The sequence below is a fragment of the Saccostrea cucullata genome, unplaced genomic scaffold, assembly GCF_032062105.1.
Source record: "Saccostrea cucullata isolate Sc308-1 unplaced genomic scaffold, CSIRO_AGI_Scuc_v1 ctg24, whole genome shotgun sequence".
Lineage (NCBI taxonomy): Eukaryota > Metazoa > Mollusca > Bivalvia > Ostreida > Ostreidae > Saccostrea > Saccostrea cuccullata.
Window position 1 is genome coordinate 111,653 of NW_026933183.1, and position 27,703 is coordinate 139,355.

General features: G+C 35.8%; 1 protein-coding gene across 1 annotated transcript; it reads right to left on the reverse strand.

The window, feature by feature from the left end:
* Positions 1–2,503: 2,503 nt before the first annotated feature.
* On the reverse strand, positions 2,504–27,703 carry LOC134237563 (uncharacterized). The gene is made up of 3 exons (XM_062719663.1): positions 27,392–27,703; positions 21,187–21,529; positions 2,504–19,604 (listed from the first exon to the last, which is right to left on the reverse strand). Exons 1-3 carry the CDS (start codon positions 27,566–27,568, stop codon positions 3,565–3,567), a joined length of 16,560 nt encoding a protein of 5,519 aa, XP_062575647.1. The 5' UTR covers positions 27,569–27,703; the 3' UTR covers positions 2,504–3,564.

The window sequence follows — 27,703 nt, forward strand, 5'->3', positions numbered from 1 at the left end:
GAATTTTGTCAATATTAATCTGAAGGCCGATCCCGACAAAAAATAAAGCAAAGTGTGCGACTTGGAAGCGCGTCACGGTATATAAAGCATGATAAGGTTCGATTTTTTGCGCAAACAAATTTTGTTCGGTATATTTTACCACATTAACCATTACTATGATTAAAATATACTTTAAAAAATGGGGGACAGGTAAACAAAACTTTCAGTAAAAAATTAAATTCTTGTAGATCCAACTGGCCAATACATATATTCATCAAATTGATTGGAAAAAAGTCGGTCATTGGCAATTCAATATATGTATTACGCAAATGTAAGACCTAGATGGAGTCTTTAGAATCATTTAATTTTTCCAAAATTAATTTGAAAATTTACTGAGTCCTAGAAAGTTGTTGAAATTTAGTTCTCCATATAGTTTTACGTATACAGGCCTACCTAGTCGACACATATATACCTTGTGTACCGTTTGTCAATCTTACTTTCGGTCTTTTTATGATTTAATAGCGCACTTGTAAATCGGAGCGTCAAAGACACTGGATATCACTGTTTTAGTACCAAAATCGACAAATTTAAATTACAAATTAAAGTTTAATTTGAATTTGATTTAATTTAATTTTAAACAAATTGCAAATTTAAATTGAGACCCCTAAAAAAAAACAACAGGATCTTGTTTTGATGGAATCTGACTAAGGTTTATTTTAGATACCCCCCCCCCCCCTCAGCTATTCTCTGTGGAACTAAAAAAAAAAGATGTTTTAAACATTAACATGTTAAAGAATCCAATCTCAGCATTGCTACCCTTTATGCTGAAACATATATACTCACTCAAAACAATCTTGAAAAGAATCTTTAGTAAGCGTCAGGAGGTAAATAATTTACAACTCTTCTTTTAATAGGCCTCACAAAGAAAAATAAGAAATTATACAATCATGTATCGAAAACAAGAGACTGTATATGTACATGTACCATGAAGGTGCCTGACTATGTAGTTTGAAATTCTGAATTTCCTAAGTGAAGGGCTAAGATATATACGATAAATTACGCAGCAACATTCCACTTAGTAGCATTTCATGGCCACTATCATGCATCTGCATATGGTTTTTATGTCTCTCCCAGCTGATTCACTACGTAAGAACACGCAAGACCGAAGTGTGATCATTTTTAAACTGACACAGTCTACTGACAAATAAGCGGATGTTACGGGACGTTCAACAATCTCTACAAGGTAGCATTTCACAAATTCCATGGTCCTCCTAATGACCTAGTTCATAAATAGAATCTTTCATGTATTCTGTATTCTGTATTTCATACGAATTCTTAGACCATAGATTTTGCACTAATTTGGTTTATCTGAGAAATACACTGTGCGTGTAATAGAATTTGTATTGTTTAATTTAAAGTTCTTGCTACATACAAACGTAATCTACCATAAAGTCAGTTGTTATTAGTTTACAACGTGAAAGAAGAGTTTAATTTCAAAGGACACAATAGGTCAAGACCCCTTCATGGCCCCTGATTTGTGGTATCTACTACATGTAGAGTGATGCAAGAATTGTCTCCCCTCTTACAAAATGAATACTGCCTGATCCTATGTTTTAGGGTACACAAAGGTTGACTCACAAAATATATTTTACGAATTTTCTTATATTTATGCAAATTTTCATCAATTTTAAAGTATATTTTGTTTCAGAAAACATATATGCATATAGCATAAGCTTGCCTATAAAAAGTATAATATACATTTCATGCACTAGTATACATGTATAATGCCAACTTTGGCTTCCTAGTAACCATTGAATCAAAGTTATTGCTGGTTTGAAAACGGAATGGACTATTTACAATTCTTAACTGAAAACTGTTACAATTTTTACTGCGTTTCAATTTTTACATCAAATGAGGAGCCAAATTCGCCTCTTAGGTACCATATATACATGTACTTTTGTCCTTTACTGACTTTCTATGTTCATGTAAGAAGTCATGGTTGATTCAATGACTATAGCACACGCTATCCTTGTGCATTCATGTGATAAATACCGCAGTATTGACTAAATCTTTGAGATATAACAGTTGATGTTTAACTTCTTACGTAGTCACACTCGTAATTAAATCTGAAAACTGCTTGGTTAATAAAATGGTGAACAAACAATATTTTAAAATTTTATATTAAACATGTTGACGCTAATATAAAGAAAGTTTCAAAGATATTAATAAAATTATGAATTATAATATAAATATAATAAATTATAAATGAGGGAAAAAAAACAATTTTTTTCCACCACCAACTTTTCCCTTAGTGAGGCCAACTTCTTAAATCAATTTCAGTTTTACACTGAAAATATGATTCATTTTTCACATCATCAGGTACACCCCTTCATTTATACCATTATTTCCTGATTTTAAGAAATACACAAAAATATGCCCTCTATATTCAATATTATACCAATGTTTCAATTTCTCGAGGAAACACAACTGAGAAGCCATTGAGGAAAGAAAAATAAACCAGGTGTTATATTTACATAGATTTATTAATCAAAACAGAATCACAATACATGTACAAAGAGACGTCGGAATAATTTCCGCCCCTTCTCACCTGAACTTAAAATTAACGAAATAACAGGTTGGTTAATCACCAGAGAGTATCATATATAAATTGTAACAAACATCTGACCACTTTTATTCATTGAATTTGTCTTTCAATGTCAGAATATTTTATCCTGTGTTGCTAAAGAGCTGCATCTGATTTTCAGAACCTATTCGCCATCACTGTACTCTGATTGTACAGGTGTACATGGCCCACTTTATAAGAGGATATTCTACTTAATCATAGTTTCTGTGTTTATTCTTCAACAATCTGACAACAATATCACGATTCAGACAAAGTGCATACATAACTTTGTACATTTGTCTGCTGAGGTAAAAACTCATTTATTTAAAATAATTTTCAAATCTTAACTAGCATTTGTTAAAATAAATTCATTATCTCTCAAACCTTTTTTAACTAAATAAATTAAAATTTCATATGCTAGTATTTAAGTGCATTTTTTTAACCGACTAGAGAGAAATAGATCTGTAAAGCTTGGATCTAAAAAATAAAATTCATTTTGAAAAAGTGATGGACTTGATAATGAATTTAAATTAATGAGACATTTTAATTAATCTTTTTATCAAGCACATCTTTTACACCTTGCTGATAATCCAGAAATACACTTAATTTACATTTCATAATGCTGCGCATGAGAAAATTAATTGCTAAGGTAGCCCTCTCCTATTGGATATCAGGAAGAATCATCATGAATGAACAATTAAATGCTTCACTATATACCCCCTGTTATTGTTTCGCACAGAAACTTATCAAGTTTTATGAATTGTTAGTTGATAAATTCATTCATTCGTAATAAAAAAAGAATTTTATGCACCATATGAAAAAATACACACATTTCATCATAAGTTAACCAAAAAGCTTTCCCATTTTTGGTGCATACAAATGCATTGAATGTTTACAAGGGGGAAACATTATAATTCCACACCAATTGATAATTATTTTCGCGTTTTTAGCAGGTTTTCTGCTCACACATTGGTGCTCTGGAACCTATTATTGAATAAATTAGAAGTCCGGAGAGGCCTCCTTGAGCCAGTCTGTGTGTTTCTACACTCACAATAACATCGCTTCACTGGACAGTGTCCCGTTGTACACTTCCTAGCACACTCCTCCCGTATCCTGGGGTAATTCCTGTGGAATCCTCTTCCTTCACATTGTAATACCTCTCCCTCCCTACATACACTTGTTGAAGGTTGAGGTACTGGTCTTCTAATAGGCACAGGTATAGGAACGCCCTGCACTGAAGGCCTGGGTCGAACCTGTGATGGTGAGTTAGGAACGTTAGATAACGAGCCGCCGAAATTGAAGGAATCACGCGGGGTTTGAGTAGGCGGAGGTGGTGGTCGTGGGTTGTTAGGCATGCGATTTATAGAACTGTCTAATCGACCAAAGTCATTCCTTAAACCTCCAGAAACTATAACGCCTTGTGGGGGAGGCGGATTATTTTGTTGCCTTGGACGCCGGACTTGATCTTGATTGAATGTTTGATAGTTTCCACCTGATATTTTATCTGCTGAAAGCATTTGCGCAGACGGCATTAAAATGTCACTAGGTCCTTGATTTTCAGGAGAAATTGCAAAATGAGCTCCTAGGGATCTAGTTATGACACTCTTGTCTGTTTTGTGATTATTATTGAACTCTTTAGCAACTTTTGCGTCCATATTTAATCCACTTGCAGATACAAGTACACCGGATTCCATGGGGTTTGATAAGCTACCTAAGGACCCTGTACGTGTTGCCTGACTTGGGCTTTGTATGGACTCTCTTGTTTGTGGCTGGACTTGACTAATGCTATTTGACAGTTGATTAGAAGGCACCCTCTGTCCATCCGAACCAAACTCATACCAGTTCATTTGTAAGTTGTCAGTGGAAGCTTGGTTTCTTGGTACCTGGTTCACAACCCGGTCCACCTGTCTCTGAGGAGACGCTCTGTTGTTAAAGAAGCCACCATTGGATAACTGACCAGGGTTAAATCGATTTCCACTTGATAGCTGATTCGCCCCTTGTCTTGCCTGTGCATCCCATATGATTTGTCCATTTCCCAACCTTTGACGACGCGAAGCAGCTATTCTTCTGTTTTCAAATGACGATATGGAACCCGTTGCTACTACATTGCCAAGGTTACCGAGACTCGAACTACCACCTGTGAAATCTATTGACGGTTTTCCAACTGAGTTACTTAAACCAAACTTCTGTTCGAAACTTTCATGTGCCCTCAAGCCATATTGTTCAGAATTGAAATTTTCTAGGTTTTTTGGATCTACCATTACACCGCCCATTTGTGACAGGCTATTTTGTACCTTTGTTCTTCCTCTCCAGCTTTCCGTAGTTGTGGTGATAGGTACGGCGTGTTGTTTTCTAACAAATTTACCATTTATCCAGTCAAAATTTTCGAAACGATTAGGACTCATTGTCTGCATATTATCTCCCATAGAGTTTGCAAACACTGGGGCCATCTGGGCACTAAGTCCTCCAAAACTTAATCCATTATACACACCTTGGTGATTTACTGGTATTCCTGTTATCTCTTGCTCATGTAAACCTCTGTCGGCTGGCTGCCCTAAACCAGAAGGTACACCGGATTGACTTGCTTGCCTTTCATGATACTGCAGGGCATCAAGGGAAGCCCCTCTGGAACTTAAAAGATTTAAAGCTTTTCTTGTAATTCTTGTTGTTGGATCTATTTGTATTCCTGACATGATACTTGGCATTCTATCTGTTGGCTGCGACATTTCTTCCATAGAGGGTACTATAGTTATTCTATTTGTTCGAGTAGCTTGTGTATTTTCGGAGTTTCCAAACATAGGTTGAGCCATATCATTTTCTGGTGTCGGAGAACCTAGCTGAGTTCCAGTATTTTCACTTGGTTTTAAGAAAATATTGGTTGTAGGTTCATTGATAGAATCAACTGATGGATCCGACCCCTGCTGTAAAGATTGTCCGACTTGTAATGTATTCATCGAAATTGTGTTCGAAAGTATCGGTGCTTCCGTGTTTTTGGTTGTTTCCTGACGTAAAGTCGTGATTTTGGTACTTGACAAGTCGGAAGAAGATGGTGTATTCCTTGACTCCAGTATTAATGGTTGATTTTTAGTTGTAGGTGCGGAATTCGACCCTATAGTCAAATCATTTATCGTATTTGAAGTTAACCACTCATTTTCTGCTGGAGTTTTGAAAGCCACTGTCATCTTGACCTCTGGTGTTTGTGTAGTTTCCAATGTTGGTCTCTCAGTCATAGGGCGATTATATAAAATCATATCGAGGAATGTTTTTGCGTCAATGTCTCCACGTGCAAATTCCTGTCTAAGTCGTAAAAGTCGTTCTGCTTCGGATTCAGACCCAGGTGTTGTTTTTATCGTTGCTTTAGGTGTTTTAGTTGATTTGATTGTTATTTCAGATGGTTTTACGAAAGATTCTGTCTGTGGCATTTTTGAGGAGACAGACGTCATAGAACTACTTCCGCTGTGTTTATTGTCTTGTACATTTGCTCCCATAGCTCTAGAGGCAGGAGTAGTGATTTTTATATCATTTTTCGGTAAATCATTATTTTTCAGCATTGGTTGTACATTGTAATTAGGCTTTGGCACATTGTAGATTGGTCTTTGTAATCCAACTAAGTATTGGATATTAGATGGTCCTATTCGTGCGCTGGGATCGACCTGGTTAATAATCCGAAGCGTATCACTGTTTAAGGCTGAGGATGTTCGAATTGTGTTTCTTCTTGGTATTCTGGGAGTTGGTGCTGTCGTGGGTTTGGGCGTGGTTGTAGTAGTTGTTGTTGTTGTTGTTGTAGTTGTGGTAGATCTTCTTCGCAACATTATTCTTCTAAACGCTGCTCTATTAAATAGTTCCATAGCCGCTAATGACTGGGTTGTCGTTGTCGGTAGTGTTGTAGTTGTGGTTGTAGGGGTGGTAGTTGTTGTTGGAGTTGTTGTGGTAGTTGTTGGTTCGGTAGTTGTAGTTGTAGTTTGTGTTGTTGTAGTGGTGGGCCGTGTGGTCGTGATGGTTGTCCTAGTGGTGGTAGGAGCTTTTGTTGTTGTCGTTGTTGTTGTGGGCATTGTTGTTGTAGTTGTTGGTTCTGGTGTTGTTGTGGTCGGATCAGGGAACATTTTCTTGTAAATCTCTGGAAAGAATAGTTCCAAGTATGCACGACTAGGAGTTGTTGTTGTAGCGAGTGTCGTAGTCGTTGTAGGTATTGTAGTAGTAGTTGTAGGTGTTGTAGTAGTTGTTGTTGGTGTTGTAGTAGTAGTTGTAGGTGTTGTTGTAGTTGTAGTAGGTAATGTCGTAGTTGTAGTAGGTAGTGTCGTAGTTGTAGTAGGTAGTGTAGTCGTGGTTGTTGGTAAAGTAGTTGTAGGTAAAGTAGTTGTTGTCCGCAAAGTAGTAGAAGTGATAGGTTCGGTTGTTGTCGGTAATGTCGTCGTTGGAGGTGTTGTTGTAAGCTCTGAGGTATCTGAGACGAAAGTAGTTGTAGTTGGTTCACCTGTCGTAGTTATTGTTTCACTTTCTATCAAAGGGTTTGTAGATATTGTGGACGATTGTGTTGCTGTAGATGGCTTCTTTGTTATAGATGTCTTCAGTGTTGTTTTATTATCAGATAGAACTTTTGTTATCGCTTTCCTTGCTGCCACTTTAGCAGGCTGTTTGTCAAATTCTTGTTCTGTTGTTTGGGAAGTAGTGTAAATTCTTTCTGATGTCTTGATAGAGGACATTGGAGGTGTGGAATAAGTAATATCTTGAAATGTTTCTTTGACAGGCGTTGTATTTGGTCTTCCACTACCCATGTTTTTCATTGTTGTTTCATATCTCTGAGCCAAGTTACTGAATTCCTCAAGCAGAGATTTTATTTCACTGTATACCATTTTTTCCATAGTGGTTGGAGACTTTGTTGAAGATTTAACTGCATTTCTTTTTGTTGTCCTAGTAAAGCTTTCTTTCGCTTTAGGTGTTGTCAGAGAGGTCTGTTTTCCTGTTGTTCTGTATGGAGTGGATTTAGTCGGCTCTTGTCTGGGAGTGGATGTAGAGTACATAGAATCTAATGTCTGCTGTAATCGTTTCTTTAAAGATCTGGTTCTTGCTGTTATATCAGTCCGTCCTCTTGTAGATCGATCTAGGATTGTGGTAAAACCTTCTTTGAAAGGTGTCGATTGCATTTTTGTTGAGGTATATTCTATTGTTGTTGGATCTTCTGTTGTTGTCATTTCTGTAGTCGTAGTTGACGGTCTTTGTGTCGTAGTAGTAGTTGTAGTAGTGGTTGTAGTTGTTGTTGGCTTAGGTGTTGTTGTTGTAGTTGTGGTTGTGGTGGTGGTGGTGGGAGTGGTTGGTGTTGGTGTTTCTGTTGTTCTCCACTTTGCCATAATTTCCCTGTATGCCTTAGGAGCAAATATCTCTAAGTAAGCCATGTCTGGAGTCGTCGTTGGTATTGTCGGTGTTGTTGTTGTTGGCGTTGTTGCTGTTGTCGGCACTGTAGTTGAAATTGTTTCATCAGGTAATGGTGTTGTGTACAGGTACACTAATTTTGATATGCCAGTGTTTCGTGGTGTTTTCGTAGTTTTTCTAATGCTTTGTTTTTGTTGTATTTCTTTAAACATTGGCCTATTAAACAATTCCAAATAAGCCCATTTCTTTGTCGGTTCCGCGGTTTCGGTTATTAATTCTTTTGTGCTGCTGGATTGTTTAGTGTTGTAAATATCAGCATCCTTGGAATAGTAAATTTCACTATTTTTCGATGAGTCCTTTTTGTCATATATTCTATTAGCGACAGATTCAGGCTGCTCATACAAGAATTCAGATGTTCCAGGTCTATCGAATGATATGTTGTTTGAAATTTTAAGAACCATGGTTTTATTTCTTGCTTTAGGGGCTGATGATCCTGAGTTTATATTATTTGTTCTCATAGCTTTTAGTGTCGTTTTTGTGTTTTCGGTCAATGCTGTTGGGCTAATACTTGATATTTTATCAGAAACAGTTAGTTCATGCTTATGTGTTGTCTTAAAATTCCCAGGCTCACCCTGACCAATCATTTCTTTGGTAGATTTACCTACTAATGATTGAGGATCCTGACTAGAATTGATTTCAGTGACTGTTTGCATGTTCTCTTTATTGTCGATTTGCACAGAAGAATGATCAAACATGGTGGTTTTTGGTTGGCCCGTTGGAGCTTCAGATGTCTCTATTATAGTTGTTTCTTGAGGGATCAGAATTTCCTCAGTTACTGTTGTTCTACTAGAGCCAGATTCTACAGCAGTTGTCTGTCCTTTATTTTGTTTTTTAGCCCCTGAGGTAACATCAGAAGTCCCAGGTACAAGTTTAAGATCAAAAGTTGTATGAGATGTCACCTCCGGTTGTTTATCGACTGTTTCTGCATCATTTCCAGGAAAATTCTCAACCGTAATGTGACTCACGGTATTCTCTGGTGTTTTATATGTTTTAACAACAGTTGTTGGAGTTTTTATGGACGGTTGTGAACCATCTGTCCGTGTATCAATTTCATGGGTTTGCGAATTCGAAAATCGAGTCATAGTGCTTGTTTCGTATAATTTGGTTGAATCTTTACGATTTTCCATTTCTGTTGCTGTCGAGGTTTTCCATGTGTTTGGCTGATCTGTAACATGAAGAGGATATGTGTTTGACTTATCAATAATTGTCTTTGTTGCCGTCATGCCAGATGTAGCAGTGGATTCATCTACAACATAAGGACTTTCTGCCTGCAATGTTGTACGTTGCTTTGTTGGCCTTTGATCATACGTAGTTCTCTGCGCCAGTGTTGCATCCTGTAATTCAGCTGTCGAGGTGTCCACATTATACGTAGATTTGGCAGAGATTGTGTATGGTGAAGATCTGGTATATTTGTCAGAGTTTGTAGATAACGATGTACTTGGGATCTTTTGACTCGTGTTTAAGGACGCTGTTTGAGCCTTTTCCACATTGACACTAGTATCTAAAGACTGCAATCGTCTTGATTCCTTACCAGAGTTAACTATTTCGAAATCCGAATGTGTTATATAATCCCTACTGGACATATCTGTTGACATTGAGCTCTCCGTGTGTATTTCTGGTGTAGTCATTTCTTTTGTTGGATTTTGATCGACGAGACTTTTCTGCAACAGTGTTTCATCAGGTAAACCATTTGTTGTGGGATCTTTATTTTGATACTTAGATATACCAAAGGTTTGTAGTTGTGTAGAATCTTTGGCCATTGGACTATTTCCCGAAAAATCAGTTGGTTTGTCAGACGATGTATAAGTTAATTTTGTACTAAAACCTGATGTTTTTGTACTTGGATGAACAGATGTACTTTGGTGCTTCTCTTCCTTAAAATCAGTTATTGACTGGGTTTGTGTAAGCCCACTCTCCATTGTTTGAAAGTTTGAAAATTTCTTTAAATCTCTGGTTATATCTGTTGTCATTGTGTTATCTTCTGACGTCGTGGATATTTTTGAGGTCAAATGGTGGATTGTTGGTGATCCTGTTAATTCCTCTGTGTAATCATGTCGTTTCTCTTCTGTTGGTGACGGTCGAAGTTTCAATTTATCTTTGACGGTAGGTGGGTCAACAGCCGTTGTGGATTGCAAGTCAAAGGAATACGTTGGTGGTGTTTCTTTTTCAATCTGGAAATTGTCTACTTGAGGATAATTTGTTGGATTTTCTGTTAAAAAAGAATTTGGATTACTCTGTGCTACATACGGATTTAGTATTGTTTTTTCACTTGTCAACACTGCCGATGTTCGTTTCGAATAATCAAACCCCTCTGTTGTCATTTCATAGAATGAAGAAGTGGACATTTCATTTTCGTTTGGGTGTGGTACGTTTGTTGACCTGGTTCGACGAGTTCTAGCCGTCTCTTCATAATTGGATTTCATATTCACAGATGTAGTGGTGTCCTGTTGTAAGTTTTTAGAGAAAATTTGATATTGTGTTGACTTTCTACCTTTGATTTTGTATATATTTTCTTTGTCAGTTCGTTGTTGTTCTGATACACGACTGGATGTCGAGACCTTAGTATCCTCTATGGTCTGCTGAGATGAAGTGTGGTATGGCTTTGTGCCTTGTAATGTAGTTTGTTTCATCTTACTATCTGTTGACTGAATATTGACACTCGGTGAAACTGGATTACTTTTTGTACGTTTTGATTTTATTCTATTCACTACAGCATCGATAAGAAAATCTTCAGACGGCGCTGCTGCATTTAATTTTCTCATTTTTGCTGTAAGTTGTTTAATAAGATTTTCAATGTAAAGTCTTGTCGCTAAATCTAGGTCTTTATCCGCTGATTTTGTTGGTGCCTGTGTAATCGGTGACTCGTTTATTGTAGTTGGTAGTACTGTAGTCATAATTATTTCCGTTAGTGTTTTTTGAATTTCACTTTTTGACTTAGATGTTAAAGCAGGTGTTTGTGTGGTTGTTCTCTTTCGGCGACTTCTTGTTGTCTGAATTGTTGATGTATCTGTAGAAGTTAGTGGTACAGTTATTTTTTCTGTCGTTGATGTTTCTGTAGAAGTAAGTGGTACAGTTATCTTTTCTGTCGTTGATGTCTCTGTAGTCGTTTGTGGTGCAGTTATCTTTTCTGTTGTTGCTTTGGTTGAAGTTGTGGTAGATAAAATCGTAGTCGTAGTTGCTTGATCAGTACTGGTTGGTAATTCACGTGTATGTGCTGGTTTCCTTAACATCTTTTGACTGTTTAGAGATTTGCGTTGACTGGTCTCTTCTCTTATGTATTGGTTTTTCGTATTTGGCAAATCATAATTTACTGTAGAATGTATTTCTTTTGATTTAGATGATACTTTTGAGGAAAGAGTCTTTGTTGTTGGTTCTACTTGGGCGCTTCTTCTGCTTGTTATTTCATTTTGCTTTTTGTTAGTCTTGTTTGCCTGTATTGTGGTCCTTTTCTCGGCTGTTTTAAAGTTGTCTACACTTTTGAGAGACACAGGGGAAACTGTTGTATCAACAGTTGTTTCTTTTATTGATTTATGCATTGCAGATTCACGCCGCTTATACTGAAGTGGTCTGTTATGTTTGTGCATCTGCGGATATAACTGAGCCGTGTTTGGTACATCATGTACAGATAAGTGAAGGTCTTGCTGCGAATCGGAGAAGGGATCCGTGTAAAGTATATCCTCTTTAGTTTTAACCGAGTTTTTCCTTCTTTTAACAGATGAGAGTCCTATTTCCGAATGTTTGTCGTCTAATGAATTGTAAAATTTGCTTCTCCTGCCCGAATTATCTAGACTTGGAAAGAGTTGAATAGGCATGACACTGTCTTTGCTTTGTCTGTATTCTCCTATTCCCATCACGGTAGGTTTATTGTCGTTGTACCGTTTTTGTGCTTGGTATGGTTGTGCTTGAAAAAGGTACGAACCAGGTTGTCGAGTGTGACTTTCAAAAGATGAAGGCAGATTGACCGAAAAAACGTATGAGTATGGTTCGAAGGTAGTTCGTCTAGTTCTTTGAGGTATGGATTTTTGTTCTGTATTCCACAAAGAGTCAAATCTGTTTCTTTGTCGTAAATTTGAGAAATCCCCTGGCTCCTTTAATAATGATTTTGAACCGGATCGATTTTTCCTACGGTAAGCTGAATCATTTGGGATACTATCTGACAGAACTGGTGGATCTATAGCATATAATTTGTAGAGTTCATCTTTTCCTTGCGGACTTACCATATTTCGATATCTAGCAGTTGTCGTTTCTTGTTCAGATATTTTATCATTATTGTATGAAAGTGTTCGGAATTTATTTCTTCTTAGAAAAGTTATATTTGGTTTGTCACTTTGATTTTTAGAAGAAGTAGTTCGATTGATTTTTTGGCGCAGAATATCACCCATTGGAGACGTCATTCTCTGTGCATTTGAGGAGGACCCACCATAAAGTCTCTTCTCAAGTAACTTCAAGTTATTCTTTATTAAATCTAGGGCTGAAACCAAGTCCCTATCTTTAACAGTTGGAGTGTGCATACCTGTATGCTGGAACTCAGACATGATTTGTGTAACCTCGGGAGTATTCATCCCTGTATGTTGGAATTCCGACATAATTTGTTTTTCAGCAGATGGCAGGATTGAAGTATACATATTTTGGGATGCATTAAACCGATCTATCATCTCTTCCAATACGGAATAAGACGGTGGTGTAGGTTTATTTTCCTCTCTTGACGTAGGCACATTTATTGAAGTCACAACTGGTACATCCTTTCCATTCAATTTAAGACTTTTATTGAGAGCCGTGGACACTGGGATCACGGTTGTTTGTTCCTGATCTGGAATGCTTGCTATTTCATTTGTTTGATTCTGCTTTTTAATGAATCCTGCAGCTTGAAATTTATCCCAATCAACATAGAATGTATCGGAGTTTACTTTAAGCTCAACAAGTTTGCCTGGATTATCAGCGGGTTGATTTTCTGTCACAGTTGCAATTTGATCAAGATTTTCATTCTTGATATCAGGATATTTCATTGTAGTTGAGGAAACTCGACTTTTGACAGATTGGGTTTGAACTGTAGCAGTTGATTGGTAATTTATTCTCTTTTTCCGACTTTCATCAAAAATGGAATTCAATTCTTGCGATAAGCTATCAGGAATTTTGATATTATTTTTCCTTGCAAGATGCAGGAGCGCTGCTAACACATTTTGCTCAGGATCATTTGTTTCTGGCAAAGAAAATTCTGTTGTTTGCGTCTGCTGAACAGAATCTATATTACCTCGTGTAGATGTCAAATCCTTCGGTGTAGTAATATCTGTAAATGGTGATAAGGTTGTTGTTGGTGTTGTGACTGACGAGGTTACGGAGATGTGAGCTGGTTGTGTTATTGATTTGACCTCCCTTGTAGTTCGTGACAGTGTTGTACTTGAGCTCTCTACATTGCCTGGGTTCTTTGTGTTAGGCGAAATGCTATCTGCCGACACGAGACCGAGTGACTGAAGCTTTACCCAGTCTAGATAGTACGTTTGGTTGTTAATTTTGATTTTTATCAAATTATCAGCACTTTTTCTGTCGGATGGCCGACTTGTTTCATCGAGAGATGTAATTGTATAAGTCTTTGCTGCAGGGGTACTCTTTCTTGAAAATAAATTGATAGGAGGTGATGTTGTAGCTTCCCTACCTTCAATTATAACAGGTGGCATTGTTGTTTGATTTTCAGAGCCTACAGATTTATCAATTTGGAAAGTAGTTCTTGTGACAACAGGGCTGCTTTCATTAATTGTGTTGGATGCATCCTTAGTTTTGCTATTTAATTTGTAAACTGTCAACGTTTCTGATTTACTTGGTATTTCTTTATTCGATAGAACTACATTTTTATCATTTTTTGAAAAGAGTGTTTTAAGTTGATTGACCATGAGGCCTGGTATGTCAACTTGGGAATTTTTAGCATCATTGATTAAGGTATCGATGTTGTCTACAGAATCTTTTCCATTAACTATGTCCGCAGATTTTTCATTTAAGCTATTCTCTTGGATGTTGTTTGAATAAAAAGAGCCCGGAGAACCACCTGATACTTCGCGATTCATCTTTCTAAAAGCTGATGGTTGATCTTGAAGAATTTGATACCCTTGAATTAAATTGGACGTTTCTGGAGGAATGACTCGAATACTTTCCTGAAGATTTGCGTTATCCCTCTTGAGATTATTTGTATTCTGTTCTGTTGTTTGTGGTTTTATATCCATTATTGTTGTTTGTGTTGTTATTGAAGTTGATTTTTCTGCAGTGTTCTCCAAGTTGCCTGTCGTATATTGCTCTGTTGTAGTTGATTTATCTTCGAAAAACTGTGTTGTTTGGCTCGGCTTTAGTGACTGGTTTGTTATATCGGCCACAGTGACTTTAGATTGCTGTTCGATTATGCTTGCTTGTGTTGGTGCTTGGGTTGTTAGAAGACGTCCCTTCACATTAGATGAGGCTATAGTTGTCTCCATTGTAGAGTATGTTGTTGTAACTGACTGCACCGTTGTTGGTTCAGAGGATGATGTTGGTTCTGACGTGGTGGTTGGAGATTCTGTTATGCTTATTGTCTCTGTAGATGTTATTGATTCCATTGGTGTTGTACTTGTTTTTTGGGTAAAAGTCGTTGTAGCCATTGAAGTTGTTGTTGGCATTGTTGTAGTCGTAGTAGACGTTTCAGTTGTAGTTGGTGTTGTAGTTGTTGCTGTGGTTGATGTTGTAGTCGGTGTTGTGGTTGGTGTTGTGGTTGGTGTTGGAGTAGTAGTAGTAGTAGTAGTAGTTGTTGTTGTTGTTGTTGAAGTCGTTGTTGGTCGAAGCTTTTTATACAAGTTACGGTTGAATAGTTCTAAATAAGCAAGACTAGCAGTAGTAGTTGTTGGGATAGTTGGTTGTGTTGTCGTTTCTGTTGTTGTCTCAGGTTCCACAGTTGTTGTAGGAATTGGTGTTGTTGTTGTTGTTGTTGTGGGTGTATTCGTTGTACTGGTTGTCGGTTTTGGAGTAGTCGATGTTGGAGTTGTAGGTGGTGGCATTGTTGTTGTCGTTGTTGTTGTGGTTGTCTTTGGTTTAGGACGGAGTTTATAATAAAGCGTTGGGTTAAACAATTCGAGGAACGCCATTGATTGGGTAGTTGTTGTTGGTTCTGTTGTTGTAGTGGTTGTTGGCTCTGTTGTTGTAGTGGTTGTACTTGGCTCTGACGTAGTTGTTGGAATTGTCGTTGTTGATTTTGGAAGTGTTGCGGTGAATGCGATTTTTTCAGTTGCTAATTTGTTGTTTTCAATCCATTTGACCCTACTGCTTTTTCGGAAAGCAGATCTAAAAGCACTCCCAGAATCCATTATTCTCTTGTTTGAGCGTGTTGTTGGAGGCTGAGTAGTTGGAATTTCAGTCGTACTTGTTGGTTCTGGTGTAGTGGTTACTTTGGGTTTTGGTCGGAGTTTTTTGTATAAATCGGGATTAAATATCTCTAGGAATGCTAGTGATAAGGTTGTTGTAGTAGGCGCGGTTGTTGTTGTTGTAGTTGGGGTTGTTGTGGTAGTAGGAGTTGTCGTTGTAGTTGGGGTGGTTGTTGTTGTAGTTGGGGTGGTTGTTGTTGAAGTAGGGGTGGTCGTGGTGGTAGGGTTTGTTGTTGTTGAAGTAGTTGAAGGTGTTGTGGTACTTGCAGTAGTTGTAGATCGAATGGTGGTCGTCTTTGGAATATCTAGTGTACTTATTTTTCTTCGCATTTCTTCCTTTAACTGTGCCTTTTTGGTGGTTATAAGTTTGGTCGTTGAGACTGGAGTGGTTGTTATTGGTAATGTTGTAGTAGTTGTAGTAGTCGTAGTCGTTTTTGGACGCAACCTGTTATACCTTGTTCGATCAAATAATTCTAAATAAGCCATAGATATTGTTGTTTGCTCAGGTGTTGTAGTTGTTGTTGTCGGATTAGTTGTAGTCGGCTCTGTTGTGGTAGTTGTTGATTGCTGTTCTGTTTCTGTTGTTAACAATTCTGTTTCTGTTGTTAATAATTCTGCCTTTGTTGAAGCAGTTTGAAATTCAGGACTAACCCGATCGGTAATTAAATTCTCTGCTGTAGTAGTTGTTGGCCTTTGTGTTGTCCTTGGTTTTGGCTTTAGTTTTTTGTATTGTTCAGGGTAAAAAAGCTCGATATAAGCCATGTTCATTGTTGTTGTTTTTCGTTTAGGGGCAGTTGTTGTCATTGGCGCCTTGGTTGTTGGGGGAGACCTGTTTAATATTGAGGGTGTAAAATCTTTTCCAGATGTCAAGTTCCTTCTTTCTTTCATTCGTTTCATAATTTCTAGTCGGAGGAATTCTAAAAAGCCTAATGTAGTGGCAGATGTGGTGCGAGTATAAGGTGATGGGGAAGTGCCTGTATACTCCATGTATGGCGACTCTGAAGTCATTTCTGTTATAGTACTTGAAGGCTTTGATTCCAATGAAGGAGTTGTTTCCGTCACTTTTCTTGTTATTTTTGCGCTATCAGAAGTAATTTTCAGCTGATCAGGTGTTGTTTTTACTTTTTCTGAATTTAGTTGAATTTTGGGAGGAAGTGTTTGAATCATTTTTAAATCTTTAAAAGATGGGTCCTGAGCATTGGAATCATACTTGATGGGCTTCTCTGTTTCATAATCAAACTTTTCTATTGTATGAGCCGATATTGGTTCTACTGTATTTTCCCGATCTTTGTCTTTAAATGCTTGTGTTTGAACAATATTATTGAGATCAGTATTTGTCGATAGCACAGGAGGTTTAGTTGTTCTCTGAAAAACTAAAGTCTGTTCAAAACTTTTCGAAGCTGGAAGCAATGCCTTTATGCTGGTTCTTACATTAGCCTCCGTAGTAATTTCCGGACTTTCCTCTGTCACGTATGGAGGCAGAATGAAAGTAGTCTGTCTATTCCCATTCAAAATATCTTTGCCTGATTTATCATTTGTAAGTTCTGTAATCGTGGATCCCCTTTCCAAGCTCTGCAAAGTGGTATGTTTGCGAAGATCATTCCGATTATCTTTTGTTGTAAACATCGATAGATCTGTGGCTTCAGTAGGAACTGTTGTTTCTTCATAAAGAACGGTACTCTTTCTTTCCAGGGTATTGAAATGCTTGTCCTCAGGAATGGAAATCATTTGTTTTGTTGTTGAACGTAATGAATCCGTCTGCTTTTCGGTTGAAATTGATGGAGAAGCTAATGTTGTTTGTTTTGAAAGACTAATTTTATTGTCTGTCAGTGGACTGTAATCTGGGGTTACATCATAATTTTCAATTGCATTAGGGGAGATTTTCTGATCAACTGAAGTTTCACTCTGAAATAAAGATTGCATCTTTGCTGTAGTACTCTGTGTCTCTTGATATGGTTCACTCACTTGTTTTTGAGAGAAAGCTAAATCTTCCAATAAACTCTTTCGTGGTGTTTCTTTTGAAACCAATATATTTGTAGAAGGTATTGGTAACTCGTGATTTGAAAACTGATCTTCTATCATCTGAACAAAAGCACTGGCATCGGCTGGTTTCATTGTATAAATTTCTCCTTTTGGAATTGGTGCATCGGTATGGATAGACACAGACCTACTCTTGTGAGAAATTGATGACATAGGTTTCCATGTTGGAGGGGTACCCATAAAATCTTTAGATGAATTCATTTTTGAATCAGGAGGGACAATGTAAACACCAACGTTTTTTAAAACCGAGACATCGTTTGACGTGGGATTTTGGTCCTTCTTGGTGTTGTCTGACTGTGAATACGAAATTTCGTTTTTCTGAATACCAACAGAGTTTTCTGATTCTGGGTTGTAAGCCATTTGCAATGTTTTGTAAATTTTTCTGGTATTATCAATTAAATTTTTCTTCATTGATTCAGTCTGAAGTAGTGCTTCAAATGTTGTTTGAGGGGGTTCAGTAGGTACATGGAAATGATCGTGCAGATCTGCAGGTTGGTGAAATAAAATATTCTCCAATTCTGGTGTATTTGTTGTTAGATAAGCTCTCAGTCTTTTCTCGATCACACTTGGAACATTAATATTACCAACATTAGGGATGTCTTGAAAAGAGTATTCTGGATGTTTATGAATTGTATGATGATGAGGATCAGCAGGAGCTAATCCACCAGCTGCAGTGGAAGGATCCATCACCGTCATATCATGGTGTGGATGATGATGATGGTGATCTGGTGGGGGTGGAGGTGAGCTAGGAGTTTCCGGCACAGGCGTTGCCTCCGTAATGGAAGGATTTAAATCTGAGACCGTATTAGAAGAAACAGATGTCTTCTGAATTTCTTGCATAGATTTTTCAGTGTATGCCTCTGTAGCAAGCTTTTGTGTCGTAGTCTGTTTGTTTGTCTTTGTGTTGATTTTTTCTTGCTCTCTCTGTATGGCAGCAAAAAGTTCCGGGTCCTGTTCTCCCTGTTTTTGTTTTAGAGTATACAGCTCCAAGAGGAAATCCAAGTAGCTATTTTGTTTGGCTGAACCAAATCCAATATTTAAGGTAGTTTTTGCCGCGGAATCTATTTTCGGTATTGGAGTTGTTTGTGCTACAGTCGAAGTAGGTGGCATTGGTGTTGTTGTTGTTGTTGTTGTTGTTTTTACAGTTGATGTCGATATCGATTGTGTTGTTTTTGTTGTAGTTGTTGTTGTGGGGGATTGAGGCGGCGGTTTGGTTGTTCGAAAGGGCAATCCCAACAATCCCAACTTCTTTGGTTTCTTTGTCGACGATGGAGGACCAGGAGCTTCTGTTGAAGGGTTTGGCTTTTGTGTTATCTTAGGTCTTGTCGTTGTTGCCTTCGTGGTAGCTTGTTCTTTTTGTGCTACCTGTTCATTAGTCTTAGTAGCTGAACTTTCAGTTACAATTAGGTAGAAAGGGTCGATTATATTTGGGTTGAACTTTTGCTCTCTATCAATCGGAATTCGCACCGTTTGAGCTCGTTTCATTCCACGTGCAACAAACTCTCGCGTCTCTGGAGCCACCTGACCAGTTCTGAACATTTGCCGTAGATGGCCAAGTTTGGTCGATTTTCTTGCCAATGCATTTGCATGCGGTATATTAGATTGAGATTTTGCTACTTCTTTTTGAAATTGATTATTATTTACATGTAAGGAACCTGCTGTACGTGAATGAAAATTTCCTTGTTGAATGTTTTGTCTTTGTCCTCGAAATGTTGCTCTTGGGTCAGAAAATTGTTGACCTCTGATCGGCGAAGCATTTCTGTTGTTCATTATTCCTGCTGGTTGCTGAAGTCCTTGGGTTCTTATTGGACTATTCAGCGAGTTTTGCATAAATCCCTGCTGTGCTATTGGACGAGATGTGCCGGCGTGTGATACGAGCCTCGGTTTAGTGACTGGTCTCGGTTTCAGGACAGTAGTTTGACCACTTCTTCTAGGCTGGTTAGTCCAGGTCCTAACGTTCCTCTGTTGTGACCATTGAGTCTGCTTAGGGGTATTCCAGGTATTGGCCAATCCATCATGGACAATGAACCGTCTGTCCACTCTGTTGGACTGGCGCTTCTTCCTCACTGTACGAACTGACGGACTGTCTCCGGTAATTCTGATATCAGCACAGTTAATGGTTGAAATTCTACAGTCTGTACAGCCTGGGTCAACTAGAAAAAGAAAGTACGAAACATAATTTTATATACTCATTCTGGACGTAGTTACTAGTATTTTAGCTAAAGTCTTTGGCTTGGCCAAAAATGGCATAGCTTCAGAGATATATTGTTCAGAAAGATGAATTATGGCACCTCTTCTTTTTGTCTTTCATTCAAATATTTTTGCTTCAGAATGAAGTTTATGTTTTACCTTTTTAGATACGTTAAAGATTTTTGTCCATGTGGGTATTTTACATTTAATCTATTGATTTAGAAAAATTTCACTATTAGAAGAAAAAAAATTATCAACATCAAATGTTTGAAAAAAAAGTTAAAATTTTAGAAAACATGGAGCAAACGCTTGATTATAGGTTGAAAATAAAGTTAAATGTATTGCAAAAACGAAGCAATTAAAACAGTTTATATAAAACAGAGTCAGACATTTTTAGCCTAAAATTCGATGAAGATTTAGCACGTGCGGGTTAGGGCGGGTTTCATTCATGTTCTTCTGTATTTTGTGCTTTTATTGTTATTGACAGGGAGAGTTTTACTTTTTCTGTAGTTAAATGTCGCAGAAATGATCTTTGATTGTGTGGCGTAGTGACAGTAATGGTTTGATATTTATCATACATCGTTTAAAGTGTCATAATGAATTGTAACTGATATGTGTTCTTACACAATAAACCAAGTCTTAATTGTCCTAGATCACTAGTTTCATTGTATATGCAATAAATTAATGGCATTATTTATAAAAAAGACAATTTGATAACTTGATATATACATGATGTTAAAATGCTCTATGAAAGATATCATGTGGCATCAACTGTATTTAAAAAATCTCCGTGCTTTTCTCTTGGTTTAGGCATTTCCGAGATAAATATCTAACGAACATTTTGTTACGTCATGATGAAACATTTGTAATTTTTCAGATTTTTCATTTGTGCGTGTGTCTCTTAATGAAGGAGTGACATGGAATATTCCTTTTTTTCTAATCTAATTTTATAATTGATTTTCAGGAACCTGCTCCTTTTTACGTTACATAAAATTTTGCTTTATGCCTGGCTGAGAGACTACGACATTTTGCATTAAAAGGTAATTCCACCATTTGGTATTGCAATGAAATTTAAATAGATCTATAAAAGGTTTTCCACATAGTGTAGATATTTTTGTACATTACCTATATTGGCAGATAATGGTAGAATTGTACAAAGTTTTCAAAGTGAAGTCGTATCCCATACCCATCTATATAAATACCAGGTAATTCCCGTATGACACAATGTGTTAAAAGATGAATGTCATCGTACCACAATAATTCAGAGGGTTCTCTTATATAAGTTTCTCTAAATAGACCTGTGCTGATTTACGACAATTTGGAGATGACTGCCTGTAATTATGATCATGAGCTGGAAATTACCACTGTAACTTTCTAGGTTTGTGGTGTCAAAGAACGCACACAACTCTTAAGAAAACATAAAATTTTATTTATATCTATTCATGGTAGCAAAATTTTGACATTATTCTAAAATGTCATGATTCACTGAATGGATATGCTGAGAGTACTTTAATGTGAGTATTATGAGTAAGTTTTGGTACATACCCTCAGTAAACTTCCATCGCAATACACAGTGTTCACAGCCCACGCCCTCTGGAAGTAACAGTGGAGTTGTCTCCTCCTTTGATCGATCGAATCTGATCTCGTAAGAATTGGAATCCAGCGAGAGTAGTGGGATATCTTGCTGACACTCCTCATCCTCAGGTTTGGAAGAGTCAATTCGAACACACAGCGAAACTCGTAAAATCCCGCCAAATGTCGTGTTCACACGAGATTTAATTTCTATGATGTCACCGGAAGACAGTGTGTTCACTATAATTACTTCCGATATGTTTGTAATATCTGACGAATGACTTTGTGAGCAGTATCTACAGCTACTCTCTTTTGTCTGAAATAATAAAAAAAAGATTATACTATAACAGCATAATGTTAAAGATTGTAAATAGCACAAAAATAAAGAATTCCCTTAATCAGACGTTTTAGAGGTATTTTGGTTGAAAATGTGTACTAATCTCCAAAAAATTTTACAAGTATTAGGAAATGTTTCATGTTAGTCTGATGAATACTTTATTTTAGAAAGATTTGTGGGGAAAATCTTTCTGTAAACATTTGATTTTTATTTATTAAATTAAGGAATGACATACAAAACGCTTTCTAATTCAGTTTGATTTCTTATTTGGTTGGGAGTTTTCATTAGGAAAGGTATACATGCTGGCAGGCTTGGGACGAATTACATTGTAAAGTAATGCATTACATTACCATTACTTTAACAATTTGGGCATTAAATTACCATTACTCTATTTTCTGAAAGTAATGCATTACCATTACCATTACTTTTTTGGAGGTTTTTTTTTTAAAAATAGAAAACTTAAATGTAATTGTAAGTGTACTTTCAACAGAATAAAAAGTGTATCTAAATAGACACAGGAAAATTATTTAAATTGCTAGGTTAACTTTTATCATTCAGTTAAATCATTTGCAAATAACAAATTATCTAAACAATAATTTCCATGTCCATTTTTTATTTCTTAAAATGGGTACATACAAAATAATGATGTGTAATGCAATGTAATGCCAGCATTACATAGGATTTTATGAAGTAATGCATTACATTACCATTACATGTAATGCAAATTTTTGGGCATTACACATTACTAGCATTACCATTACAATAAACATTACCCCAAACCTGCCTGCAGGATTAAAAAAAATCTTTTCGCTTGATTTATAGTAATATTAATGGAAATAAAAGTCGGTAAATCACAGTAATTGAAAGAATGTAATAATTAATACAGCGGTTTGATTTAGTCAAAATGAGTATAACACGTCTAATTTTCCTTAATGCCTATCATCAATTTTATTGTCGAGTGGGTCGATACTGTATTACTTTTTTTCCAGCTTATTTTATATCAACTTATTGCATAGAGATTGCGTTTTGATAAAGAGCATTCCTGACAAACGATTTTTAAGAACTAATTTGGCATGTACATATGGTCAACTATTTTAATCTCTAGATCTGACATTTTAAAATTAATTAAAATTAAAATTGTCACATTATGAAAAAGTTAGGAATTTGGTGTCCTCACTTATCTTTTTTTTTTTTCAATTTTATCTTCATTTATAGTGTGTTGTATAAATGATGAATAGCACATGAAAAGACTATTTTAATTCCATATCACCTGGGAATAAACCTTTTTCATTACATAAGACAACTTTTTATGTCTCTGACATTTAATTTTCAATGTTTCAAGCTCAAAATATGAAAATATTTTGTTTTTAATTCATGTTATTTAAAAAATATATTCCAAAGAATAAATCAAGATAATTGCATTACATATTCAAATTGCAAAGTCTTCATGGGTCGCATTGGTAACAAGGATTTTTTTGTCAACTAATTTGTTACCATATGTCAATGTTTTACTTTGTATTGAAATGCAATGCAACTCAAAGTTCAGTTGTTTTGCATTCTTTAACATATTCTTCAACTATAAAAAACTTAAGTCAGGATTATTTTTTTGTTAATCTTGAAGAAGATAAATGACTTTACAGCGTCTTATGACAGGTGTGTCACTTAAGTTAATATTTATGCTTTCCTCCCATACCAGGTGCCTTTTTAAAACTTTTTCTATTTACATGGAAAACATGGATTTTTCATGTTAAAAGCCAGTGCTGCAAATGACTGGACTAATTTAATCTAAGCATTGTTTGTTTATACTATCGACCCTATCCTTGTAGTTGCATGCTTTAATTATTTTGTAAATGACGCTAATTTTAATAAAATACTTAACTACGAGTACATCTTATGTAAAACCGGTTGCAAATTATTGCAGATTGCTTGCTGTCTTTCTGCCTAATTGCCGCTTCTATTTTTTGTGTTTACCTTGAAAATAAAACATTACATAAGCAAGGATTTGGGTACTAATGCGTCGTGGAAGATGTTTCCCATTATTAATTCATTCGACCTCGCAATGAGCAACGACTCTTTCCTTCTCATTAAACTTTGTTCTATTAATAAGAGGAAGGCGGCTAATTTAACAAGAACATGGACTTATCGGGAAGTATAACGAATTTTCAAAAAATAAAACATAAAATCTGTAAGATTATAAAATTTGTAATTTATGATATTGCGATCGTTTTAATTAACTACAACAAAGATTGTTTTTCTGTTTTATTTTCCTCTTCATGTATATCAAATTTATTAAACATCTTAGCTGCTGTTTTAATTCTTTGGTAAATGAATTGTTTTTAATATATTTCTGTGGTCATTATTCAATTTATTTCCATAATAAATGATTGGGAATGAACCTTGAACACGTAATGTGGTTATTACATTTGACAGAAGAATGGGAATTATGAAAATTCTGCATTGTTTTTGCCTGGATGAGTTATATTCATTGACTATGTAGCGGACATTTACATGGATATTGTATTCAATAATCATGTACTCTGTGTTGATAGCATCATTACCTCCTTTAAATTGTTTTATATGATTTAATTAAACTGATAATTAATGACATTACTGATGTTTTAGTGACTGCTAATTGTTAGATAATTCAATGAAGGTATGAGAGTCAACAGAAATAGAAGAACATTATTTTTATATAGTCAAATTAAAAAGCCTGAAACTAGCAGGCCTATGGTACTAGTATTTATCTATAAGTACTACGTATGTTAAAAATAAATCCTCTAAGTCTTAATTCATGATCATACGAGTTGAAGTATTGTTTTCCCCTACATATAAAATGTGATAATGTATTTCTTCAATGATTGTTAAATTAGATTGCTAACACTGTAGGCTTCTGTGTCAATTGAAGATTTAATTCAACCCCTCCCATCCCTTTATAGATAAAGCTTGATTTTTTTATTGACAGATAAAAATATGCTTGTAATGCTCTGAAAAAAAATTATAAATGAGGATATGAAAATCACTCCCCCTCTTTATTTGCATCTCTCTCTATATATATATATCTCTCTTTCCTGGTTGACTACAATGAACACAAGCCTTCTGTGAATCTGAACAAAAATATATCTTAATATTGCCAATAATTTAAATTTATTACGTCTCAAGAAAACAAAATATAACAAAATTGTTCATTCAGGTACTGTACTGTTCTTTATATTTCTCTTTAAAAAGTCTGGGACTTCAAAGAATGTGGTCATTTTATTGCTCTTAGGCATCATTTCAGAAAAGTTTTTAAGGTCTTTGAAAATTTTAGTGAACAATCAACAATTTGCCATTTTTATGATCGTATTCGACATTATTTGCTTTCTATGGTGCCCTGTCAAAATACTTCACATATTATAATACTAGGCTTCAACAGAAGTTTGCTTTTAAATGTAAATTAAAAAACAGGGATTCATTTTTCTCTGTCGCAAGAAGATTATATTCTGCACGACTGACGGAGATGTTATCATTAGACGCTACACGAACAACGAACCGCACGCGGAAATATGTACGCATCAAATTATAAATGCAGCAACCGAAAGAACAATTTTGTAATAAAACAAAAATATCGCTGTGAACAGTTTTCACGTAGATTTATGTTAATACGCTGATATTACAAATCACCGGGAAATACTTGACTGAATACTAAATGGAATAAAAATGCACCTTGTGGTTACGAGTTAATTGACATATTATATTAAACTATCGAAACGGCTACATGCTACAAAACCAGAGAGCATTGTTAAGTTAATTGAAAAATGACTATTTGTAAAGTACGTTAATACTGCAAGCTTTAAAAATGTACATTAACACAGCAGGCTTTAAGAATGAAGTTTATTTTTAAAAAATATCAATAATAAAGATTTGTATATATATCCCTATCGCAAAGGTCATTGAGAACAAACATCTAAAAATAGGCAAATAATGTAACAATCCTATTGCTCTGATACCTTATGTCCATCTTTGAGAAGGGTAAGCTATATAAATTATAATATTTGTTTCAATCACCCATAACATCCCCTTCCCTCAAGAAAGGTAAGCGGTTGTTAATGTAGTTAAGTCATTTTATCAGATTTTTCATTTCAAAACTGTCGCCCGCGGGCGCAGTGGTTAGAGCGTCTGCTCTAGAGTCGCGAAGTAAGGAGTTGGTCCTTATTTCGCGGGTTCGAATCACGTGTCTCAGTAGGTGCTGGCTAGAAAAAAATCCCTCCCTGCTGAATGGCCCTAAGTGCCGAGTATAGGACAAAATTTGCAGCTCTCCATCGGCAAGTGGTGGTGTCTCCATAAGAGTGAAAACTTCTCGAGAGGGACAGTAAACAATATACAGTCGATCAATCAATCAATCAATCATTTCAAAACTATAATAATTTCAATTCCCTACACTTGGTATAGACAAAATTATAACTCTCCATGGACTGTTAGTAGAAAATAGCTCAAATATTGTGCTTCTAGATTGGATTAACAAAATAGGTTGAATGTATAGTATTTCTCCATCTGTTCCTGCCTCCTTAATAGAAGATTCCTAATATTGTTTGGCAATCTCGTAGCTGACACAGCCATCTCCTCAGAAAAATATGGTAGACTGCATCACTGAATTGTGCATAAATATTAGATCACAATCATGTATATTGATTTATTATGCAAATTAATTGACCTATATCTTTTTACAAATTCCTGTCGAAAGGGGAGAAAATATGTGAAGTTCGGTGAAAATGACATTATTTGACACTGTTGAATTTGTAATTGTAAACTGATTGTAAATCAAAGGGTAAACTGTACTTTTATTTTGAACTTTGTGCATTATTGGAAAACCATACATTTAAATTTCACCAATCAGAAACGTCTTTTATTCAATGCAGTGTAGCTTTTAATTCCTTGTCAAATAGTAGTATTCCTTTTGGTACATCAAAATAAGAGCTTAAGTCAAATACCGATCATAATCTAGTTTTTTTTAAATATTAGAAGAATATTTACTTTTGAAATATCTCAATCACCAGCTGCTGGTCTTGAAGCCGTGTAAAATAATCCTTATTATAATCAGACAAGTCAAAAATTGTCTCCACTGGAACAGAGATTTTATATTCAGAAAGAATCTCCGTAGTTTTTGCTATTACATAATATGTCCATTTAATCTATGACTTTATAAAGAGGAATTTTATTCTAAATTTTTGTCTTAAAAAGTTTTAAAATCAACAATTAAAGTATTATGGTATTCATTTCATTTTTCTTCTTTTTCAAACAAGTTAAGAACTATTTAAAATAGCTATCTTAAAGCGAACTATCACCATGTGTTAAATGTACCTTTCCTTTTCATTGGATATTTAAATATCATTAATTAGCATTCTATAATACAGTTTTTTCTCTACTTTTTCTTGATTTAATGTATGTACAAACGATAGTTATAACCCTGTCAATCAGACATTGCACTTCATGCAAGCGGTGGTGTAAGTTTGTCACAATATATCTATAGAATCTGACAGACACTTCACGCTAAATACATACAAATGACCACATCTGTTTCTGACAGGTACAAAAATAACAAAATATTTTTTTCTTCCTCTTTCCCTATTAAAAAAGACTTTCAAATAAAGAAATTTTATCGAATTCAAAAACCCTCTTCTTTGTAAAGTAAAGAATAAGATTTGTATAAGTATATATAATATAACCTTTAGAACACTTTTCGTTACAGACAAATAAAGAGGAGAAGACTACTACGTCAGTTTTTCATGTTCCCTTAGTATGAAATGTCTTGTCTGGACCTAAGCTGATATAGAATCATCCATGAGAAAAACACCCTTTCCTTACCTCTTTACACTTGAGTTGGTCAGTTGTCCAGCGTAGTGAATCTCCCCATACCCTGTGTCTGGGTGTTGGGTACACTAACTGTGATGTCTCTATTGATAATAATCCCTTTAACCCACAAACACACAGACAAAACGTCACAAACACAAATGTGTGCAGTCCTGGAATTCTTGAAGACATTGTTTGTTTTAGCAGACCTTTGGCGATCCTGATAATATTGAATGAAAAAAAAAACGAAACTGTAAAAATTTCCAAAGAAATTCTTCAGCAATTTTACATGGTTTCAAAACATCCCCAAGGATCTTGAGCCGAGCC

Excerpts from the sequence above, each read along its gene's own strand:
- LOC134237563 (XM_062719663.1), bottom strand. The coding sequence starts at position 27,568 with ATGTCTTCAAGAATTCCAGGACTGCACACATTTGTGTTTGTGACGTTT. Across the intron at positions 21,530-27,391 it reads ACCAACTCAAGTGTAAAGAG|ACAAAAGAGAGTAGCTGTAG; the intron begins GTAAGGAAAGGG and ends TTATTATTTCAG. Across the intron at positions 19,605-21,186 it reads GCGATGGAAGTTTACTGAGG|TTGACCCAGGCTGTACAGAC; the intron begins GTATGTACCAAA and ends TTCTTTTTCTAG.